Source organism: Rhinatrema bivittatum, chromosome 11 (genome assembly GCF_901001135.1).
Source record: "Rhinatrema bivittatum chromosome 11, aRhiBiv1.1, whole genome shotgun sequence".
In the NCBI taxonomy this organism is placed as follows: domain Eukaryota; kingdom Metazoa; phylum Chordata; class Amphibia; order Gymnophiona; family Rhinatrematidae; genus Rhinatrema; species Rhinatrema bivittatum.
The window spans coordinates 97,099,071-97,122,152 of record NC_042625.1 but is presented as its reverse complement, the minus strand read 5'-3'; the positions used below and the strand labels follow the sequence as shown (position 1 = coordinate 97,122,152).

General features: G+C 46.6%; 1 protein-coding gene across 3 annotated transcripts; it reads right to left on the bottom strand.

The window, feature by feature from the left end:
• Positions 1–1,574: 1,574 nt before the first annotated feature.
• Positions 1,575–3,904, bottom strand: LOC115073371 (small integral membrane protein 12-like). 3 transcript variants are annotated; one of them, XM_029571737.1, is made up of 2 exons: positions 3,774–3,904; positions 1,575–2,851 (listed from the first exon to the last, which is right to left on the bottom strand). In XM_029571737.1, the coding sequence occupies exon 2, from the start codon at positions 2,844–2,846 to the stop codon at positions 2,571–2,573; it is 276 nt and encodes a 91-aa protein (XP_029427597.1). In that variant the 5' UTR covers positions 2,847–2,851; positions 3,774–3,904; the 3' UTR covers positions 1,575–2,570. The 3 variants fall into 3 exon arrangements, with proteins under 3 accessions (XP_029427597.1, XP_029427598.1, XP_029427599.1); XM_029571738.1 differs by having other exon boundaries at positions 3,730–3,851; XM_029571739.1 differs by lacking the exon at positions 3,774–3,904 and adding an exon at positions 3,244–3,610.
• Positions 3,905–23,082: the final 19,178 nt, after the last annotated feature.

Genomic DNA, 23,082 nt, shown 5'->3' with positions numbered 1-23,082 from the left:
AGGTGATGGCCCTTAAGAACATAAGAATTGCCATCCTGGGTCAGACTAAGGTCCATTGAGCCAAGCTTCCTGTCTCCAACAGTGGCCAATCCAGGTGCCAAGTACCTGGCAGATCCCATAAAGCAGATCTAATTCCTGTTACTCACTCCCAGGGATAGCAGTGGCTTTCTTTAGTCTATCTGGCTAATAAAGTGTGATGGACGTCTCCTCCAGGAACTTCTCAAACCCCGCTATGTTAATCACCTTGACCACGTCCTCTGGCAACGGATTCCAGAGCTTGGCAGTGACAGGAGATCACCCCGTCCCCTCCTCTCACCTCAGGGCTCCTGGAACTATTCTGTTTAGTCTTGGCTCCAGACACCAACAATAGGAAGTGTCACAGGCACCCAGTGCTGGATCAGAGCATTTCCTGCCAATGTCTAAAAGCCTTTATCTGATCAGAGCATGAAGAGTTTCCTGAATCCCTTCCTGACTACACATTTTCCCTTCCAAAGGCACCAAGGTCAAATTCATCGCCAGTTTCAGTCAAATTTCAAAACTAATCATGCTCTCTGAACACAGGCTTTGTCAATGCCCTGCCTGTTGTACAGATTCACACACACAGTGCATTACACAGCCCACTAACTACTAACCTGACGGGAAAAGCTGCCCCGTTGGCCATGGTTACTTAGCTAAACTGAGCAGCATACGGGGAAATAAAGTGTAGTACTGTGTTACACCACATGGCGGCAGCAGCAGCATGCAGTACATAAAAGGGAGCAGAGGGGGCTGACAGCTCACTGTGCTGCCGGGTTTTTCACACAATCAGGCAATAATTTAACTAAAGTTAATGCTTGATAAGTAAAATGAGTTCACAGGCCCGTAGCGGCCCCTCACCTATGGAACAACCTTCCAACTGCTCTCAGAACCGTCTCATCCACCCCTACCTTCCGAAAAAACCTCGAGACCTGGCTCTTCCGGAAAGCTTTCGCACGAGACAATTAATTCCACCACAGTCCCTTCATCCCCATTGTTTCCGTACCCTGCCACTGTACATAGTTAATTAAACTCTTAATAGATTCTGTAATAAGTTATGGTAATACTATCTTGTAAAACAGTTATATGTACGGAGCCAGTTACTCAGTTAAGCTGTTACAAGGTACCAGGTCATTATAAGCTTCACCTTAGACATCTTGTTATATGTAAACCGATGTGATATGTCAAATCGAATGTCGGTATAGAAAAATAAATAAATAAATGACAAAAGCTGTCATGTCCCAAGAAGAGAGAGCTCCTTCTGTCCACCAGGACTCTGTTGGTAATTGAGTCTCTCTGAGGACATCATTCTGTCCAACAAACGTTGTTACCTCAACATTATCACTGTCCTAGTTTTCTATTAAATTATTTCATTTTAATATACATTATGCAATATTTTATTTTACATGCTCGATTCAGGTATGCCTGGTACTGAAATTCTTCCTACATAGAGACCCAGAGGAAGGAACTCGGCAACAGAGTACGTTATCCTCATAAAGCATCAGAGTTCTGTTAACCATAATGCTTAGAATCCACCACAGAAAAAACAGACTACATAGTTACTGTGAAAACGTCTTTACTGGGAACTGAAAGCATCTCAGAGGTTACAGCTCCAGAACAAAAAGTTGCATTATGGACATATTTACAGTGTGACAAGACCCCAGCCCAAGCACGCTGCAGCATGCAGGATCAATGCTTTCACACAGCTAGAAGGGCCAGCTCTACACCAGCATCACATTTATGGGAGAAGCTGGAGTGGGGAAAGTGCTGGCAAGATTGCTTAATTTGAAAGGGACTCCAAATTAATTCTTCTGAAGAGAGGAAAAATGAATGCATGTATGAAAGTCTGAATCTTGGAAAGAGAAGTAATGACAACCTGGAATAAATTGAGCAGGATCTATGCAATGTCTCTGGAAAGCAGTTTCCCCAATACATGTAAAACACTGCAAAGGTCTTATGCACACATGTACAGTATGGCCCCACCCTGGCAGTCTTCCAGAGCAAAATATTGCACATGGTATTAAAGGTAAGATGCTGGAACCCAATCATCTTCTCAATATGTATACAACAATCCAAGTACATTTCCAACTTTCTTTGCCACAGTCCTGCTGTATGTGCACTGGCAATGGCAATCACTTTATCTACCCAGTTCCCTCTGCTGTCTGCGGAAAGCATTATTAGATTTCAGCCTTCTATGAGTTACAGACAAGAATATGCATCTGGTGCAGATCAGCTCAATGAGGCAGAGCCCTTGCCACTCTCCCAGCCTGCTCAAAGTTACAGTTCAGCTTGACAGAACAGCAATGGAAACAGATCTTCTATTGGTCTGGGCACTGTTAGAAAATATAAGGATCATGCTGCAAGATATTGCCCTTTCCTGTTTGTTGTGAGGTGTGCAACACAGCAGTGTGAGATCTTGCATAACTACAGATTCTGAATTTAGGCTGAGAAGAAAAAGATGTCTAAAGAACAGGCCAAATGTCATCATATAAGAAGCTGTAGGAAGAGGTCTCTGCCAAGATTACTGCCCATGAGCCCCTGGATTGCCTCCCTCCTTAGTTTTTCTCAGGTCGATTCCTGTTCAGCACAGCTTTTGGGGTGAACTCTAGTTTCTCTTTCAAGCTGGTTACTTGTGTCAGGTCCTTTCCCATTAGCTCTTTCAGCTTCCGCTCCTCCCGCTGCTCCACAATGCTTTTCTCCTCCACAGCTTGGGGTTGTTCCCCTCGGATAAACCACTCCAAATGGTAGCCTACTGCCCCTACTACAAAGGCTACAGGAAAAGTGATGTAAGGGGCATAGGTACGCACGGCTGTCCAGATCACAGGCCACATGATGCCTAAAAGTCAAAAAGCAGAGTGAGACCCTTTATGATGGGAATGATCAGAAACACTTAGCTCCTTAACCATTACTTAGTTATATCTGAAGGAATAGAATATGATGCCTCATTTTCTTTCAGACCACCAGCCCAAAGAGATAAGTATTTACAATACAGTAACAATTGTCAGATACTATGCCAATTTCTGCAGGCATTGCACCTTGTGTAAGATTTTTGAACTGGACCAATGTCAGGGTAGAAGATCTGTACAGTTCCCACTCCCTCTCCTGAAATGAATGCAGTATTCTGCAGCCAGAATTCAAGGACATACTAAAGTTCTGCAGCCATCGGAGATTTAAAATATCTGTGGAACTCTTGTCATGAGGTTTTATGTCAAACGCCAAATAAATCACCTTCATATTGAACACAAACGTAAGCGTCAGTTATTCGTTTCTATTTATAATTGCAAAAATGAAAAAGCTACAAACTCTGACTGTACGGACAGTGCAGTTTATATGCCCGAAAGGCTTCTGGAAAGCAATGGCGTGGCCCAGCGTGGACGACCATAATGTTTAAACCCAAGCCATGTGTCAATTTCTGGAGCATGGCAGCAAAAAGAGAGCAGACATCGCCCGGCTTTGGAGCTCGGAACCGGGTCGCATGATTTTTATTTTTTTTTATCTTAGGTAAAACTGCAACGTTCAAGCTCGCAGACGCCATTGCCCTTCAGAGTTACAGCAGCCAACTGTCCTGCCTCCGGACACGCACACGCCCTCGGGTCAGTAAATGGCGTGGGAGCGGGACTCGACCCCACAGCGGGGCCAGGTTTTTCACTCCAGCGCCTCCCCGGAGGCTCCGGGATAAAGCCCAGCGCGCCCCCCACCCCATATCCCGCCTACCGGGGGCCCGAAGGAGTGCACTGCTGGGGGAGGACGCTTCTTACCCCCTCGGCCTACGCGCACTACCCACGCCTTCCTCTTCCGGCCTGCGCCTGCGTGATTGCGTCACTGCAACGCGACTCGGCGGCTCCCACTCCGATTGGCCGCTTACACCGCGCAGACCGGAAGTGGCAGCTGCCAAAGATGGTGCGCGACTTCCCGGCACTCCCCGCTCACAGGGCGACACCTAGTGGCAGTGAGGAGTTGATCCGCCGCCCAGGAGCAGAGCAGTGGGTTGTGTTTTTATTGGGGGGGGCTCATGCCTCATGGAATTGCAGAGTGGGTTGGGCTGCAGAGCAGCAGTGCGGTGCATGGCTCGTGCGTGTGAAGGTCCCAGTACTGGAATAGTAAGGGAGTGCTACAGGGCAGGAGTGAGGTGCAATGGCACAGCTGTATATGAGAGGTCCCAGTACTGGAATAGTAAGGGAGTGCTACAGGGCAGGAGTGAGGTGCAATGGCACAGCTGTATATGAGAGGTCCCAGTACTGGAATAGTAAGGGAGTGCTACAGGGCAGGAGTGAGGTGCAATGGCACAGCTGTATATGAGAGGTCCCAGTACTGGAGTAGTAAGGGAGTGCTACAGGGCAGGAGTGAGGTGCAATGGCACAGCTGTATATGAGAGGTCCCAGTACTGGAATAGTAAGGGAGTGCTACAGGGCAGGAGTGAGGTGCAATGGCACAGCTGTATATGAGAGGTCCCAGTACTGGAATAGTAGGGAGTGCTACAGGGCAGGAGTGAGGTGCAATGGCACAGCTGTATATGAGACGTCCCAGTACTGGAATAGTAAGGGAGTGCTACAGGGCAGGAGTGAGGGGCAATGGCACAGCTGTATATGAGAGGTCCCAGTACTGGAATAGTAAGGGAGTGCTACAGGGCAGGAGTGAGGTGCAATGGCACAGCTGTATATGAGACGTCCCAGTACTGGAATAGTAAGGGAGTGCTACAGGGCAGGAGTGAGGTGCAATGGCACAGCTGTATAGGAGAGGTCCCAGTACTGGAATAGTAAGGGAGTGCTACAGGGCAGGAGTGAGGTGCAATGGCACAGCTGTATATGAGAGGTCCCAGTACTGGAATAGTAAGGGAGTGCTACAGGGCAGGAGTGAGGTGCAATGGCACAGCTGTATATGAGACGTCCCAGTACTGGAATAGTAAGGGAGTGCTACAGGGCAGGAGTGAGGTGCAATGGCACAGCTGTATATGAGACGTCCCAGTACTGGAATAGTAAGGGAGTGCTACAGGGCAGGAGTGAGGTGCAATGGCACAGCTGTATATGAGACGTCCCAGTACTGGAATAGTAAGGGAGTGCTACAGGGCAGGAGTGAGGTGCAATGGCACAGCTGTATATGAGAGGTCCCAGTACTGGAATAGTAAGGGAGTGCTACAGGGCAGGAGTGAGGTGCAATGGCACAGCTGTATATGAGAGGTCCCAGTACTGGAATAGTAAGGGAGTGCTACAGGGCAGGAGTGAGGTGCAATGGCACAGCTGTATATGAGACGTCCCAGTACTGGAATAGTAAGGGAGTGCTACAGGGCAGGAGTGAGGTGCAATGGCACAGCTGTATAGGAGAGGTCCCAGTACTGGAATAGTAAGGGAGTGCTACAGGGCAGGAGTGAGGTGCAATGGCACAGCTGTATATGAGAGGTCCCAGTACTGGAATAGTAAGGGAGTGCTACAGGGCAGGAGTGAGGTGCAATGGCACAGCTGTATATGAGACGTCCCAGTACTGGAATAGTAAGGGAGTGCTACAGGGCAGGAGTGAGGTGCAATGGCACAGCTGTATATGAGACGTCCCAGTACTGGAATAGTAAGGGAGTGCTACAGGGCAGGAGTGAGGTGCAATGGCACAGCTGTATATGAGACGTCCCAGTACTGGAATAGTAAGGGAGTGCTACAGGGCAGGAGTGAGGTGCAATGGCACAGCTGTATATGAGAGGTCCCAGTACTGGAATAGTAAGGGAGTGCTACAGGGCAGGAGTGAGGTGCAATGGCACAGCTGTATATGAGAGGTCCCAGTACTGGAATAGTAAGGGAGTGCTACAGGGCAGGAGTGAGGTGCAATGGCACAGCTGTATATGAGACGTCCCAGTACTGGAATAGTAAGGGAGTGCTACAGGGCAGGAGTGAGGTGCAATGGCACAGCTGTATATGAGAGGTCCCAGTACTGGAATAGTAAGGGAGTGCTACAGGGCAGGAGTGAGGTGCAATGGCACAGCTGTATATGAGAGGTCCCAGTACTGGAATAGTAAGGGAGTGCTACAGGGCAGGAGTGAGGTGCAATGGCACAGCTGTATAGGAGAGGTCCCAGTACTGGAATAGTAAGGGAGTGCTACAGGGCAGGAGTGAGGTGCAATGGCACAGCTGTATAGGAGACGTCCCAGTACTGGAATAGTAAGGGAGTGCTACAGGGCAGGAGTGAGGTGCAATGGCACAGCTGTATATGAGACGTCCCAGTACTGGAATAGTAAGGGAGTGCTACAGGGCAGGAGTGAGGTGCAATGGCACAGCTGTATAGGAGAGGTCTCAGTACTGGAACTGCAGGGGCTCCTGCAGGGCAGGATCGCAGTGAATGAGCAGTGTAAATTCAAATTCTATTCATCTCATGGAAATCTGACAGCAGAATAAAACAGTATGGTCTATCTCTTCTGCCCATCCACCCATCTAACTCAGTTTTACAACCCCTACCACTCTCACAGAGATTATCTCTGTATATCTCCTGCTTTTTTGAGTTCATGTACTGTCATCATCTTCACCGGAAGGCTGTTCCACTCCTCCATCACCCACTCTGTAAAGAAATATTTCCTTAGATTACTCCTGAGTTTACCCCCTTTCATCCTCATGCCAAGACCCCCTTATTCTATCTAGAGCCTTCTTTCCTTTGAAAGAGACTGTGCATGGAAACTTTGGCAGTATTTAAATGTCTCTATCATATCTCTGCTATACCACTTTTCTTCTACAGCAGTGTTTCCCAACACAAACCAGTTGGGGTTTCAGAATATCCATAATGAATATGCATGAGATAGCTTTGCATATACTGGAGACCTAGGGTATGCAAATATATCTCATGCATATGTTATTATGCAAATCCTGAAAGTGCTGTCTCCAGGAGTGTACACATTATTTCAAATGTGGTCTCACCGAGGACTTATACAGGAGCAGTATCACCTCATTTTTTTCTGCTGATCATTGCTGTGCCTTTGCAGTCAATGCATCTTTCTGGCTTTTTTGCTTCACCTTATCCACCTATTTGACCACTTTAAACTCATCAGATATGATCACCCCCAGTTCCTGCACTCCTTTTGTGCTTTGAAGAATTTCCTGCCCCATCTTGTACTGCTCCCTGGGGTTTTTGCATCCCAGATGCATGACTCTGCATTTTTCTAACATTAAATCTTTACTGCCAGACTCTAGACCATTTCCTGAGCTTTGCTAGATTCCTTCTCATGTTTTTTACACTTTTCTGGTTGTCTACCCTGTTGCAAATTGTGGTATCATCTGCAAAAAGACAAACCTTTCCCAGCTATTCTTGCACGTCACTTACAAAAATGTTGAAAAGAGCTGGTCCAAGGATCAATTTCCTCGGCATGAACTCCATTTACCAACACCGTTTGTCTCTTCCCACTCAACCAATTTTTAACCCAGTCAGGGCCCATTCCATGGATGCTCAATGTAATTATAGGCTGCCTATGCTGAATCCTGCCCTTTCTAATCACCCAATCAAAGAAATTCATCAGGTTCATCTGACAAGACCTATCTCTGGTAAAATCATGCTGCCTTGAATCTTGTAATCTCTTAGTGATACCTTCTAATTAGTTCTTTCTTCCCCCCACCCTGCCATAACTGTAGTCTGCTTTCCATCTAAGAGATAGGTGACTCTTTCTGCATCATGCAGAGAGATGGGAGGCAGTATAGTAGGGATCTTGTAACTATGGGCTTTGTTTTATACAGTGATAGTATTCTGTAAATAATAAACTTCTGAGCATCACATTTTGCTCAAGATCTTCTTACATGAAAAGACAAGTTCAAACATGAAATCAATGTTCTCCCTTCCATGGGGAACAGTGTGCTTCAGTAATCAAAGAATTGTTTTTATTCCATTACAGCTAAGTCAGAATAATATAAACAGTGGCACATGTCACAGTCACTGTACAGTACTGTCTTACAGATCCTACAGGTGGAAGAAGGTCTCCAGGCACACTGCTAAGTACTGACGAGCGGAGACAGGCAGAGAGGAGGTGAAGACTTTACTGCAATGACAGTAAGAGACCATGGCTAAATGATAAAATGAGGGGGAAAGTCCCTGGCTATGCTGCCTGGACACAGGCTGAATGTGAATGTTTATTCTCTTCTTCAGAGGTCTAAACTTGAGTGGTTTTGTTTGGTTTTTCTTTATGCTAAAGAACTACCCTCACACCAAGGAAATTTGTGTAACCCTCAGCATAGCAATGGTTCACATCATGATTTCATCCCAAATCAATTCTAAACAGTGACCAGAAGGAATGGCGGGGATGCTGCTGTCACAGCAGAACTGAGATTGGTCTACATGTGGGTGAAAAGTCCACAACGGAGAAATGCACAAGTTCCTTTATTGGCAAAGTCAAAGTTTTCCCCCTCCCCCCACACTTTCTGCTGCTTCCTCCTTCTCTCAGCAAGTCCCTGCAGGAATGTCCCACTAATACCACTGGCAGGATGTTCTGCTTGCTGCCGGCTTCCTTCCTGTTTCATTCCTTGTCTCGCTCTCTGGTTCATTATATCTTTCCATCTTTTCTTGTGTCAGGAGCCATTCTGGCTTGCAATTGAAGAGGGTGGCACGGCAGGGATAAATCCTCCGAGGACTTCACAGTGTTTTTAGTAGGAACAATGGCTCTAGTGAATGAAAATACAATCACGTGAACAGCATTTCTAGAAAACATTTTGGCTACTTTCTGGCAACCAACCTGTCATACGTCTACACGGGCTCAGAAACCATTCTCTCCTTCAGTATGAGCTCCTGCCCATCGGCAGCAGACAGAGGAGATTCTGCCGCCTGAGCCGAGTCAAGCTTTCCAGCAATCCATGGGTGCACCTTTCTAGAGCCTCTCCCATTGTAGTCTGGTAGGAATGATCTCAGCAATGGAGTGTGAAAGCATCAGGATGCATCTTTCATGGTAGTGATAGAGGTGGGATGGGGGGCAGGGAGCTGAGGATGAAGGAGAAGATGGAATGGGTATTTCATGGGGAGCCCTGACAAACACCGGGACAGAGCTCATCATTGGCAGGGCTCAGACCTCCGGCTGATATGGACTCGGTGAAGAACAGTGGCCTAGTTTGTTGCTCCACTCTGTAGAACCTGTGAAAAGAAAAAAGGGCTTTTTTTGGGGAGTCTGTCATAGTTCTGTGTTTCTGTCCAATTGCATTCAGCCTCTTGTCTTGCTTGAGATCCCAGGGATGGAAGCTCCCCGGGATCTCACAAACCGGCTTGGGAGCAGCTATCTCTTGGGTCCTGTGGCCAGCTGGGCACCCTCACGAATCTGACACATAAACCTAACCCTGACACTCTGGGATGGAGAGGGAGTGCTCTGCCTGCTGCAATGGGATGGATGAGTTTTAGGCATTTTGCCAGTGCCGGGGGCTTATTTGCTTTTGTCTTGTCTGTATACATAGATTTAGAGGCCTTCCCTTTACAGCTATGCCTGACATTTTGTAGGCAGGTCCATAGCCGGGATTCCAGCTCGCCTCCTAACTTTCAGCCAGATGTTTGCATAGGAAGGGCTCCACTTAGCTGCTTTAGGCAGCGGCACCAAGAAAACTCTGAAATGCACCTCCTTTGTTTTAGGCAGGAAGCGTGCGCTTCTCTTGCTTATTGAAGGCATTTCTTTTAGCAGATGGAGAGATGGCCCAGATGCATCTTTTGAGTGCCGGTGCGTTATGGGGGGGAGATCCCCTCCAAGAATGGGGAAAGGGGTGACTCCTCTGCATGGACAGAGGGGGCTGAACCTTTCTCCAAATATGCCTCCCTCAGCCTGAGCGACAGCCTCCTGTTGACCCCTCCCTGGTGCTGATTCTGTTTTACAATGCTCTGAATGCCTCCAGCCCCTGCTCCTTTAAGGGGACCCCTTTCACCACTGTTTTGCACATTACACAAGCCCCACCCTTTGGCACCCCTTGATCCTCAAGGGCTGAAAAGTGGTCGGGCTTTCAGGATACCCCTCTTGAATATACATGAGATAGATTTGCATGCAGTATTGTACATGGATACAAATCTGTTTCATGCATATTCATTAGGGAGGTAATGGAAGCCTGGCTGGTTCCCCACCACTGTACTAAGGTTAAAATTGGCTTCACTTTTTCAGGACATGCTGATATGGGCCTGGTTTTACTCCACTCTGTCTATTATGTTGTAGTCCAGACAGGACTGCAAATGTCATAATGAACTGGAATAAAACATTTTAGAAAAACATGGGGCCGACCTCTTTCTGTGAGGATGTGGGACCATCAGTAGAATACCCTGCCTTGGAAATTTAAGAAAGCAGGTGTCTGTCTGTCCCTAGCCACCCATCTTCTGTGGTACAGATTAGTCAGCAGGTGGGCTGGTAGTCACAGCTCAGCTGCAGGGCAGATACTGAAGAAACGAAGAAAGCAGGAAGTGAAACAGAGAGGAAAAGCGAGGCTCTAAGTCCTGCCAGAGGCTTCTGTGACTCCTCAGCAGTCGGATAACTCTCCTTGGTCCATGCTGAGACTCCTGTGCTTGCTGTAAAGATCAATGCTGTTGCCACCAACCAAACCCCACTTCATCCTGAAGCCTTGGCCTAGTTGTCCATGGTTACCTGCCATGCTTGTCACTCTGCAAAGAGAGCAGGGGTCCAGGAGGTGAAATCGCTGTCTGCTTTTCTTTCCATTCTTAATTTCCTGCTGCAAAGAGGTTTTCTATCCAGGGACTGTACAAAAACATTCCAGGCCTGCAGTACGGACTTAGAGTGGACATTAGGCATTCAAAGTACAGACGTTCCACAGGTCAGAGAAGTGCAAGCAAAAGAGACTGCTGCCTTAATCTCTCACTGAGACACCCTGGCACACAGAAACCTTTAAGGGAGAAAAAGTGAAATAATTCTACATTTTTTTGTCAATACAAGGGACTCTATTACGGAGGAAGAGTTGGCAACTCTGGACATCGCTTCTCTAGCACCCTAAAATGTTTCATTTCATGGATCATTTGGATCTCTTCAACTCTACAAGTTTCTGTACAAGTGCAGTAAACATCCTTAGCAGAAGTCTTATTTTTCTGGATGCTGGAGCTGTGGTTTTCTATCGTAATCAGCTTGCGCATGCTCTTGTTACCACTTATTCTGTAATTGCAGAGCTCCCCACATTTCACAGCTTCCTAACTGGTGATCGGCATCCAAGACTGATTTAAAAAACCCACAGAGCGTGGGGATTTGTGCTCTTGTAAAGAACAGGATAACCAGAGCAACCAGGCTGACAAAATCAAATGCACTCAAACCATGGCAAACAAGCCAGAGTAGTAAATGACTCTTTTATCGTTTGAGCATCTCTAGTGTCGCTGGCTTGACTTTGAGCAATCAAGGCAGGCAAAGAGATGCTCTGCCTTGTTTTTAAGGGATTTGGCTGGTATAAAATCTTAATAAAGTTTGTACAAAAGCAGGAGTGCAGGCAAGTCTTATGATGACATAGAGTCGCAATGGCGACCTTCCCGAAGTTAGTACTGGGAGATGAAGAAATAGCGATAGCACACTTAAAAGTGTTACCAAGACCCATTCCCTTCCGTGAATGTAAATGATTAAGACTGGCACATGGCACCAAAAGTCAGGTGTGTTATACCACAGATGCAGTATAACCTGCTACAATGCAGCTAAACGCAGTAAATACAACATTAGGATTGGCTGGCTACATCTCTGTGCGGCTGGGATTTTGGGAAGGTGGGGGACAAGCAACCCAGTGCCAGATAATTCCAAGGATTATAAAAGCTTTAGTCAGTCTTTGAAAAAAATGTGTCTAAAAATAGAAGGTAACCCTGGCATTGGGTGGAGGGGGTGGTTATGGTGCACCACGCACTCATGATGTGCAGAAGCAGTGTGGGGGCTGGCGGTTGGGATTGTACAAGAAACAAACAAGGTTACAGAGCAAAACCTGGAGCTGTCGCATCACAGCAGAGAACCCCCAGGCCAGGAGGGGCCCTCCCTTTTGGGCACCATCTCCACAATAACGACAGAGTTATCATGTCAGGGGGATCATCAAAATCAGGACTGGCTTCCTTTCCCCATCCTTCTCAGCCACTCTTTTATAGGGACTGGGATAAAACTCCCGTGATCTGGAAGCAGAGCTAATGGGATTCAGGAAACATCAAAGGATCAGCAATAAAGTCTCTGATAACACAGGCTGGGTGATTATTATTTATCTCCCCCCACCACCCTCCAAATTCCAGGGGTCTCATTTTTGAGATCTGGCATCTATGAATCCCCGCTGAATTGCCCAGGGCAGGGTCTATGATAATTATTTAGTGAATATAATTTGCATAGCTAAGCAATAGCCTCCTTGATTGCCGAGTCTAAAGCTCTGAATCCACCTCACAGTTTGAAGAGGGGACCTGCTAGCAAACAGCACTCTAATAAGCTGGAAGATGATATTGGCTTTAGGAACCCAAAATGCATTCTGTAGACTAGGGGTGGTCAACTCTGACCCTCAAGAGCCACAACCAGGTCTGGTTTTTAGGCTATCCCTAATCAATATACATGAGATAGATTTGCATATCATGGCGGTAGTGCATGCAGATCTATCTCATGCATATTCATTTTGGATAGCCTGAAAACCACACACAGTTGTGGGTCTTGAGGACTGGAATTGGTCACCCCTGCTCTAGAAGAGAGAGAAGGATATGATGAAAAATTCCAGTATTTATCAGCCTTGAATAAATTACTGAAAGGACAGTGGATGCCTCATGTGGCCACCAGCAGAGGCGGTGCCAGAAATTCAGATACAGAGGGCAGTGTAATGGTCAGTATGGGAGATGACCAAAAGTGAAGTAGGACCTGCTGTGACACAGTTATATTACTATGTTGTATAATTAATAAATATAATTATTATCGACCCATCACTGATCTTCGTCTATGAGTTTCTGGGCTTGATGGATCACCCTGCCTGCTTTAATGCCCCTGAAACGGGCTGAGTGGGCATTGGAGAGGAGAACTTCCCACTCACATGCAAGCCCACAGGTCAAGGTTTCAGAGATAACTGAATCCCAAAAGCCTACAGTGGAGTCTCTTAAAATCTGAGCACCAGTCTTCCCTTCACTTTCCCTCAGGACAAAATAAGTCATTCCGCCTCCAAACATCTGACTCAGGATAAGGTCCGATTTTGATGGTGCCCCTCCTCTTCTCGCTACTTCCTCCCTTCCAACAAAGTCTATGACCTGAGCAACAAAAGAAATAAGAAATAAAGTATTTCACATTCCCCAAGGCCTAAGTTTGAGTACACCATAGCAAAGAATAAAAATGTTTAACCTTTCAAGGCCAGTAAAATAAATACATAAATAAATAGAGCAAAGCAAAACTTCAAGACATTTGTTGATTGCGCTTCGGAGAAGCAACGTGTTTCAGTAGGTTTGGCTATTAAGTTTTTTGAGGGGCAGGGATGATGGTAGAGCTGAACACTTAGGCGCTATGGTTGGTTGCTACAGTTTCTAGTGATGCACTAGGGCTGTCCTAAGCCTTGGATTCCAGGTCCTGCTTCTTCCCAGCTCAGTGCGCAAACTTAAAAAAATATCTATGCTATACATGAGGAAGGATAATGAGGGAGACCTGGAGCTGGGGGACAGATGTTCCTGGCAGAGTCAGAACATCTGGGGGAAACACAGCTGTGGTCATGTGTCGTTATGTACAGGGCTTGATTGTCCTTATTTACAGTCTGGTTTGCGCCTCTGGGATGTAGATCTCAATGCTATCGGCACTCTCGGTGGCAGAGTTTTGACGGTAGGATGCAGCTCTTTTTGCAGCCAAGAGCCTCTTCCTGGCTTCCTGCCTCTGCCTGTCCACTGAATCCAAGGAGCGCTCCTTCACAGGGTGCACTTTCGCTCGGGGCGCTTTCTTTGGTATGGGCGGAGGAACCTTCTTCTCGTCCTAGAGGACACAAAGACACAGGGGTTATTCCCTGAGCTGCCAGTTGCCACGGAAACTAAAGCAAGCCAGTCTGGGAACAATCTGTGTTTTGTGCAATTTTCAAAAGCCATGACCCTGGTAAATCCACAGACTGAGCATGGCACGCCCTATCTGTAGGTAAAAGTATTCCCAGGAATTAGCAACATGCATCCTTTTACCTGCAGAGGTTTAGAGGCAGGGTTAGGGTGGAAGAGACATTATGGAAAAAGGATCCACGGCAACAGCAGGCGTCTACCTCTGCAGGTCCTTGCTCCTAGGGCACAATGACCCTTTGCAAACTGGTGGACCGTCTGCAGGGAAACTCGCTCATGAGCTTTGCAACAATGTGGCAAGTTGCACTTTTGAAAATTGACTCTTAACAGAAGGAGGAGAAAGGTCTGCAACACAGTAGCCATAACCTGAAATACAGCATTGTTTCCTTTAGCCCGTGTCTGAGAGCCTCTGTTCTATCTTCTTAACCAAGGGATGAGCCACACTCTTCAAATGCTATCACCCACATAATAAGAACTGCAGGAGATGGGGTATTACTATGGCAACCATACGGATATAAAAAAAATAAATCCCAAGGCAATAAGCCCGAAATGGGAACATGCAGTCATGGTCTCTGCATCGAAAACCCAAGTATTGTACCTTTATGACAGCCACTGAAAAGATTGGCAGTAGTAAGCAGGCTGCTTTGCATAAACATCCCTAGACAAACTTAGCAACCCGTAACCATGGCAACCAGCCCCTTCCCCACATTCCACATCCTGCTGCAGCATCTGAGGATATCAGCATGCAGAAGCACCCGGTGACTGGCAGCCCAGCCACGTTAGCCAAGGAGACATTCGATGGGGGGGGGGGAAGGCTCAGGAAGACTGCAGAAAGAATTGCCCAAGCTGAGTCTACCAGGCGAGGACCAGCACCCAGAAAAGGAACCTGCTAAAAGGAAGATACTGTGAACAGAAAACAATACTTTGCTGCTGTTTCTAGTGACAGAAATATTCTGCAAGATGAAACATTTTGATCCTTCCTTACAGCCTGCATGCACTATAGATAAACGCTCTAAAAACTAGGAATCCTCCTCCTCCTCTACCTTCAGCTCTGGGAGTTTCCACCCATTGTTCTTGATTTGCTGAAGCTCTGCAAACTTATGCCAACATCCTCAAAAGAGAGCTGTAAGAGGTCCCAGAAGCCAGCCAGGTCCTGGGAAGTGGGGAGCGGGAATGCACCGGGGTCCTGAGGAAGGAGGACAGCAGAAAACAATTCAGCAGTTGGACTGGAGACGTAGCACATTCTACACTAAATGCATTGCTTTCTGTTAGCAGCACACGGTGGGCACCTGTGCCATTCGCTTCACATTCTCAAAGTTCATTTTGACATGGGAATTACAAGACAGGCCCTAACCTAGGTGTAGATCACTTTGCACACTCTGGGCTCCTTCCTGTCTAGTGTTAGCAGCTGAAGGATGGCTCCTTTGAATAGTAGGTGCTGTGTAGATAAGATTTTAACAAGCAACAAGCGTGATCCATACAATCATCTAATTGAGGACCTACCGCTAATGTAGACATGGAGTGCTATGACATTCAAACCAAGCTATGACTCACCAGCTTAGCCATCTTATTGTATAATGGTTGTTGCTACATTAGTTTTGTTGGTCATTCAGTCAGTCATGCTCCAAAACCCATATTTGCACTGACATTTAGTGATTAATTTGATATCCCACTAAAAATTCTCTCTTAAGAATCTTAATTTAACACAACATAATGCCAATTTTAAAAAGGGTTCCAGGAGTGATTCAGGAAACTACAGACAGGTGAGCCTGAAGTCTGTGCCAGGAAAAATGACTGAAGCTATTATAAAGAACAAAATTGCTGAACATATAGACAGGTGCAGTTTAATGGGTCAAACCCAACATGGATTTAGCCAAGGGAAGTCTTGCCTCACCAATCTGCTACATTTTTTAAAGGGATAAATAAACCTGTGGATAAAGGTGAGCCAGCTGATATAGTGAATCTGGATGTCCAGAAAGCATTTGACAAAGTCCCTCATGCGAGACTTCTTAGGAAATTAGAAAGTCATGGGATAGGGGGCAGTGTCCTATTGTGGGTTGGGAACTGGTTAAAAGATAAGAGAACAGATCTGAGCCCAATAAAGTCACCATAGGCCACCTAGCCAAATAAGAAGCAACTTATCCAGCTACACTCAGTGGCCACCATAAGTAGTTAGCCAGATAAGTTATGGGTAGGCAGTGGATGGATCAGGGTAAGCACTACTTATTCAGCTAATGTAGCCAAATAAATAGCAATATTCATACTTATCTAGTTAAGTTAATCAGTTAAGTTAGAGCTGCCCTACAGCATCCAAATGGCAAATTAAATTTAATATAGACAAGTGCAAAGTGATACACATAGGGAAGAGTAACCCAAATTATAGCTACACAATGTGAGGTTCCACATTAGGGGTTCCCACTCGGGAAAAGGATCGAGGTGTCATTGTTGATAATGCATTGAAATCTTCTGCTCAATGTGCAGCAGCAGCCAAGGAAGCAAACAAAATGCTTGGGATTATTAGGGGTAAACTGAACTCTCACAGGAGTGTCTCAAGTCTTGAGACACTCCTGTGAGACCATACGTCCTGCTCTGAACACTAACAGTCGCAGTGGATTATACATTTCATTTTACCCCTGAGAAAGCTATCCTTAGTGAAACACCGGCCATGCTGTTGGGTTCCCTATACATTAACAGGTTGGACTGTTATGCCTATTTGTTTTATATGCTTTTCTAAATAACTCTTTAAAAAATTATTTTGAAGGTGGATGGTTGAATTGTCCGGGCAGTCCTAGCAGGACACCTTTCTTTAGTTGTGAGTAGATTAAAGTTTTTGTGATTGACCAGAACCTGCTGAATTTAGCTCATCTTGTACCCATTTATATATTGGAAAAGTCCATAGATTGGATGATTATTAAGGTGGTTTTATGGAAATCCACTTCTTATCCCTGGAATTTGACTACCCCTTGGGATCCTGTCAGGTTCTTGTGACCTAGCTTGGCCACTGAGGGAAACAGGATGCTGGGCTTGATGGACCATTGATCTGATCCAGGATGGCAAATCTTATCATAAAGAAGCCATTTCATGCAGGTGAAAACAAACTTACACATGTCAAATGGGTTCAGAACATTGCCCAGGCTCTGCATTTGTATTTTTATTTTCTGCAAACAGTGCCTGCTGTCTTTCTGGCACCTGTGGACAGTAGGAGGTGAGGGAAGAGACTGTGCATGCTAATGCTTTATATCCCCATCCTTTCTGAAGCACTCTTACACAATGCACCCAACATGAGAGGGAGCAGGAGGCGTGTACCATGCAGTGTCTACTTACGAGAAGCCTACAGGACTTCCTAACCACCTAAAACGTGCTGCCTGTGAAGCTGAGTTCACTGCAATGACTTCTTGTTCTGTAATGGCAGTTTAACTTACTCTCTGATGCTCTGTTTTTGCTTATAGGTTTCTCATGTAAGCTCTAGCTTGTTTTATAGGGCAGTGGATTATCTGAGCTGGCGTGAGAAAGTGCTTTGTAGTGGACAGATAGTCTGCTCCTTCCTAGAATCCCTCCCTCCCTCACCCTCAGCTACCCATCCCTTTTCCTGTTTTTCATGCATAGTTTTTGGAGGCAAAGATTCAGTTCTTACAGCTTTACCCAATTAAATAAATATTCCCTGTTTTCAATTCCACTGCACCTATTAACCCATCATGAGACTTTAAAGAGTTTCCCCGCTTCTCACCAAATGCTTATTTGTCTTGTCTGATTGTCTTGGTATGTGCAGTGCTGTACGAAAGAGATCGTCCCTGCTGTGTGAAGCTTTATTGACAACAGAGGCTGCAGACAGCAGGTGCAATTGATGCCACCACACTAGGTCCCATGGCGGCAGGGCCTGTAGCTTGGAAAGGAAGCAAGGGATGCAGCTCTCTCTCAAAGTGAAGGCGGCCGGGCCCATTTCCTGGCCCAGTTAGTAGGAGATCTGTATCAGGCCCAGTCCAGACTGCCGAGCAGAAACGTTTGGGCACCAACATTTGTTCATATTAGAGCTATTTCAAGTCAGGGTTATCAACCAGTGACTTTCAGCAGCCTCTCAGCTCATGACAATCGCAGGACTGGAAGAAACACTCACCATGTTTTGCTGACAAAGTCGGAAAAATTGTTGCACTTTCTGTGACATGAGGAGCTGAGCGCTGCCAACCGCACTGCGGATCCTTTCTAAGACTGGCAAAACACAGAAAGAAAAAGCAAGCTCACATCAGATGAGGTCTGTGTTAAATGGTGGGGTGGATGCCCAGAGAGCTCCATACCCACTGGGGCATCAGTTTTTACCAACCCTTCTTTAAAAAGTCTTCATCCCAAGGCATGCTAGGGTTTTTAAGCACAGATTCCCATACTAATGGGCATATGCCATCATTTGGGCATCTGAGACCAGAAGATGATGTTTTCTATTAACTATGCACAGTTATTGTGGAGTAAACAAGAGCACACAGATAACATGTAAATGAAGGTAAAGTTCGAAAGCTTCCAAGCAATGTATAACAAGAATGCACACCCCCGACATGGCCATAGGGGCTGATGGGAAGGGACCCACAAAAACAGATTCACTGGACCTGCGCTTGGCACCTTTGCTTTGGAAGCCAGTCTTGAAGTTTGCTTGGACCTCTTATCTTACCTATAAGACCCCCTAGTAAAACTGGAGTTGGGGTCTTTCTCTGACCTGTTTAAACTCACACTATGGCGCTTGGACACCTTAGTGGCCAAATCTATAACTTAAAAAATTAATTTTGTGAACCAGTAATTGATGTGAATCCACTTTTGTGGGTCCCTCCCAATGCAGCTCCTATGGCAAAACATGACTGTATCGGGGGACTGCATTTTCGTTATATTTTGCTTGGAAGCTTAAAATAAATGCTGTCTTGAATGAACAATTTGGACATTACCCTGTCTACTTGGGACGGCTATTCACATTGCACACACACCTTGCCTTCAATTAATTTCTATTAAACTATAACCAGGTGGGATATCGGAGGCAAGCATTGCAGCCTCACTGGAAGTCCGATACACAAAGCTTGTACTGATATAACATGGGGCCAGCAGAGCACAAGCAGGGCCTGGATTTCGGACTGATTTTCACTTACTTGCTTTAAACACATCTGTGGCAAGGTGGCCCTGGTCTGCCTGCAGTTGCCTGAATACAGATTACTTTTCAGTATTACCTCTGGGATACTGCGGAGAGAGAGGAGCAAGCAATACCAGCTCTCCGGGAGTGTAGTAAGTAGGGAACATGACCTGGAAGCCTTTATCTAATATAACATCTGCCGCTCCATGCAGGTTACACCTAACGTTAACACGGGTTATCCCATTCCTTCATCTCCACCCTCGTTTCAGCCACTGCCCAATCTCCTCTGCCCGACTTTCTGAAGCTACTCGGTGGGACATTTTGCTACATATGTGGTAAGAACTAAAAACTTGTCAAAAAACCCCTTCAAAACTGAAATAAACTGCATTAATTCTTGGCCATTTCTTTAATCAAAAATGTGGGACCAGCCCTTATAACTCAGGCTGCTAATCACTCCATTCTTTTCCCTTTCTATGCAATCCAAAAGAGCATCATCACTTGCACTCACTCTCCTCTGGGAGGTCATAATCCTCTGCCTCTCGTTCCATCTGCTGGCACCAGCTCTCCATCCTGTCCACCTCAGCCTGCAGCATTTTGATGAACCACTCTCCATCTCGGTGGCAAGGGGAGGCCCTGCCCGAATCTGGCAGGCTTCGGGAGGTCCTGTCCATCCAGGATTCCTGCGGAGGGACTTCCACGGTGTCGTACTGCATCTGGTAGTCTTCCCGGTAAGCCCACTGCCCCTGCGTGTGCACGGTCTTGTACACAGAGTACTGCCGAGGTGATTCCGTGGGCTCCGAGGAGTGCCTCTGGAAGGAGCGGCCAAACTGCAGCGCTTTGTCCTCTGTGGGCACTGAGAGCCCAGGGAAGCCCTCCAGTTCCAGGTCAGCCTGAACTCCAGCCGTCACACTGTTAGAGCGTTTGAAGCGGGCACGCCTGCCGAGAGAAACAGAAGGCAATCATGTTTCCACGCAGGAGTGCACTCCCCCCATCGCTATCATAAGAACATAAGAACAGGCCATACTGGGTCAGACCAAGGGTCCATCAAGCCCAGCATCCTGTTTCCAACAGTGGCCAATCCAGGCCATAAGAACCTGGCAGGTACCCAAAAACTAAGTCTATTCCATGTAACCATTGCTAATGGCAGTGGCTATTCTCTAAGTGAACTTAATAGCAGGTAATGGACTTCTCCTCCAAGAACTTATCCAATCCTTTTTTAAACACAGCTATACTAACTGCACTAACCACATCCTCTGGCAACAAATTCCCAGAGTTTAATTGTGCGTTGAGTAAATCTTACAGATATCCCCCGAAGTGCAGTCATCCTCAGTGCTGGTACAGTCTTGAGCTCTCTCCTGGATGGGGTATGAGGACTGAATGTGGCCTCTCCTCAGAGCTCCTGCGTGGCCCTGTACTACACACTGGGGTGCTTGAAGGGGGCAGGGATGCAGGTTAGTTTATCTGCTTCCTCTGGATTATGCACTACTCAAGGTTACGTGGATGCTTTCAGGACCACCCAGTTTCCTTCTCTGGGAGGCAGGAGGGCTAACACACTACTCCTTTTCCGTTTACAGTAGCTCCCCCTAGCGCCAGGGTGTTGCAACTCAGTGCTGTCAGTCTGGCACTTATCGCCAGCACTGAAAAACCATTTGTGAAGCAGTACAGAGTCAAGGGAGAGCGGATAGAAAGGCTGAGAGAAAGGACTGCTGTGCTCCCAATGGATAAATGCAGACACACTCACTCCCCAGTCCCCACCTCTACCTGGGATCAGCTATTTGGATCTCATTCGGACTCTTAAGGAAATCTAAATGCCACTTGTAGGGCAGAAGGTGAAAATATGATAACGTGAGGCTTCCCCGCCACCAGAAATGCAGGGTCTATGAATAGATTCTGTAGAAATTACCTGAGGCGTTTCTAATTCCACCTCAGCCCCCGTGCATTCTGGTATTTGTAGTCCTGTGTATTGTTAGATAGCGGATTGTGCTGGAGAAGGACTGGGCAGAGCATCTTACTCAGAAAGCTGACAGCTACTTTCTTGCTCTATAGTTTCATCAGAATAAATACATTTCAGTCCCAGCTTGAAATAAATGAGCCCTGTGAGAAACTGCCTTTCTAAAGCAGGAAGCAAACTGAAAGGACAGATTTTGTGTTCCCTCTTCTTATTTTCTCCAGTTCCTTCTCCCCTCCGCATGTGCTGACAGTGGAACACTCCAGTCTCCCTGCCCGTGGATTTCCATGCTAGGTGGACATAGGTAAGGGCACGCGGGCATTCACAGGTAAACTGGCGGGATGATTTATACTAGAAATTAAATAAATCAAGTGCCTGGGAGGGCCAAAATCCCTTGCTAGGTTCTGAATGGGCTGCAGTCTGTATCCTCCAGGGCTCCCCTCCCAGTTCGAGGGGAGCACTGAGCCAGGCTGCTTTTCAGGATGTGCACAAAGAACCGGTTTTAGTTTTACTGTGCACATTTGGATGACAATACATCAAGCCTGTGGTGCTTGGAGTCAGGATATCCTTGGTGCAAAGTAAACTCGAACGCAGAGCCAGCAGGTGTGGCAGGAAAGATGAGAGAGCCAGGGCCAGGGCCAGCACTGCCTACTCCAGGCTCTGTTACCATGGTGACCGGAACCCCATGGACCTTCCCAGATTGGAGGAGGCGTGAGGCAAGCGTGAACGAGGACCATGTCCCCATGGGAAAATGAGGGATGTGAAAGGAAAGAAGAGAGACTGGTGGATGCTTCTGTGGCTGTCTGCATCCTGCCCTCACCCTCGGTGTCTGAGTCTGTGTCCTGCTGTCAATCTGGGTGTCTGCACTGCCTCCTACCCTCACTCTCAGAATCCATACCCTGCTGTCCCTCTCTCTGTTATGTTCTTTCTCGGTGGCCTACTGTCACTGTCAGTATCTCCGTCTGCACCCTATTGTCACCGTGTCTCCTCCCTCACTGTCTCTGTAGTCGGTTGTCGCTTTCTGCATTCAGATGTCTCTGTGGTGGGTCCTGCTGTCTCCCCACACAGATTTATCCTTCTGTGTATCTGCAGGCCTGCTAATATTGTCCTGTTTGTCTGCTTGCTGTCCTCTTTTAAGAATTAAAAGCTAAGCAACAGGTGAAAGTTGCTACATGCATTTTATCAAGCTCAAATATCAGTTGTCATGGATAGGCTGAGTGTGAGTACGGACCTGTGTGTGTGTGTGTGTTCTACACATCTGCACCACTGCACACTTCTTATGGAGGGAGCGATGGTGAACACTGAATCAAAAGGGCCCACCCTATAATGACATCAACTGCTCCTCCTGCCCAGTTCAAAGCCAGGATTACCTTTTACCGTCCTCCACCTGTACCCCAATGGAGTGAAACTCCCGCTGTCTCTTGCTTTCTGCATCAGAGTCTGAGATGGTCTCAACCTAGAAGTGACATAAGAGAGAAGAAATCATCCCAGGGCTACTCTTTAACAACAAGAGTCTTGCTGCTTCTCTGAATTTAGCAATAAAGACAGACACAGATTGTGTTATTAGGAAGATAAGAACCATAAAGACTAGTGAAAGGTCAATATATATGTGTATAAATATGTATACACCCATGTGCGCATGGGTGTATACATATTTATACACAACAGATAGCAAACCTGGCCAGAGCAGTTCACAAATACAAAATATTATTATAAAAATGATAATCAATTTAACAACCGTTCTCAGCCATAGAATTACCCCCAAACATATACCCCCACACAGATTACTGATATAAAGTAGGGACCCAGGGTTCAGATGGTTATTCTAAGACAAATTCCACAATGAAGAAGAATGCCAGGAAAGGCAATCTGGCTCCAGTTCCAGTCTCTGGATGTTATCAGGGGGATAATACTCTTGTGAGCAAGTCAGTAGCCAGTCAGGACTGGGGGTTCCCTTCTCTAACATTTTACTTAAGTTTGGGAACTCCCAGTAAAACCCAAGCTGCTACGATGGGTCCCAAAGCTGGTTCACTATTAGTCTGAAAAGAATTAGCCAATGCCACCTTGTCAGGACGCTCTA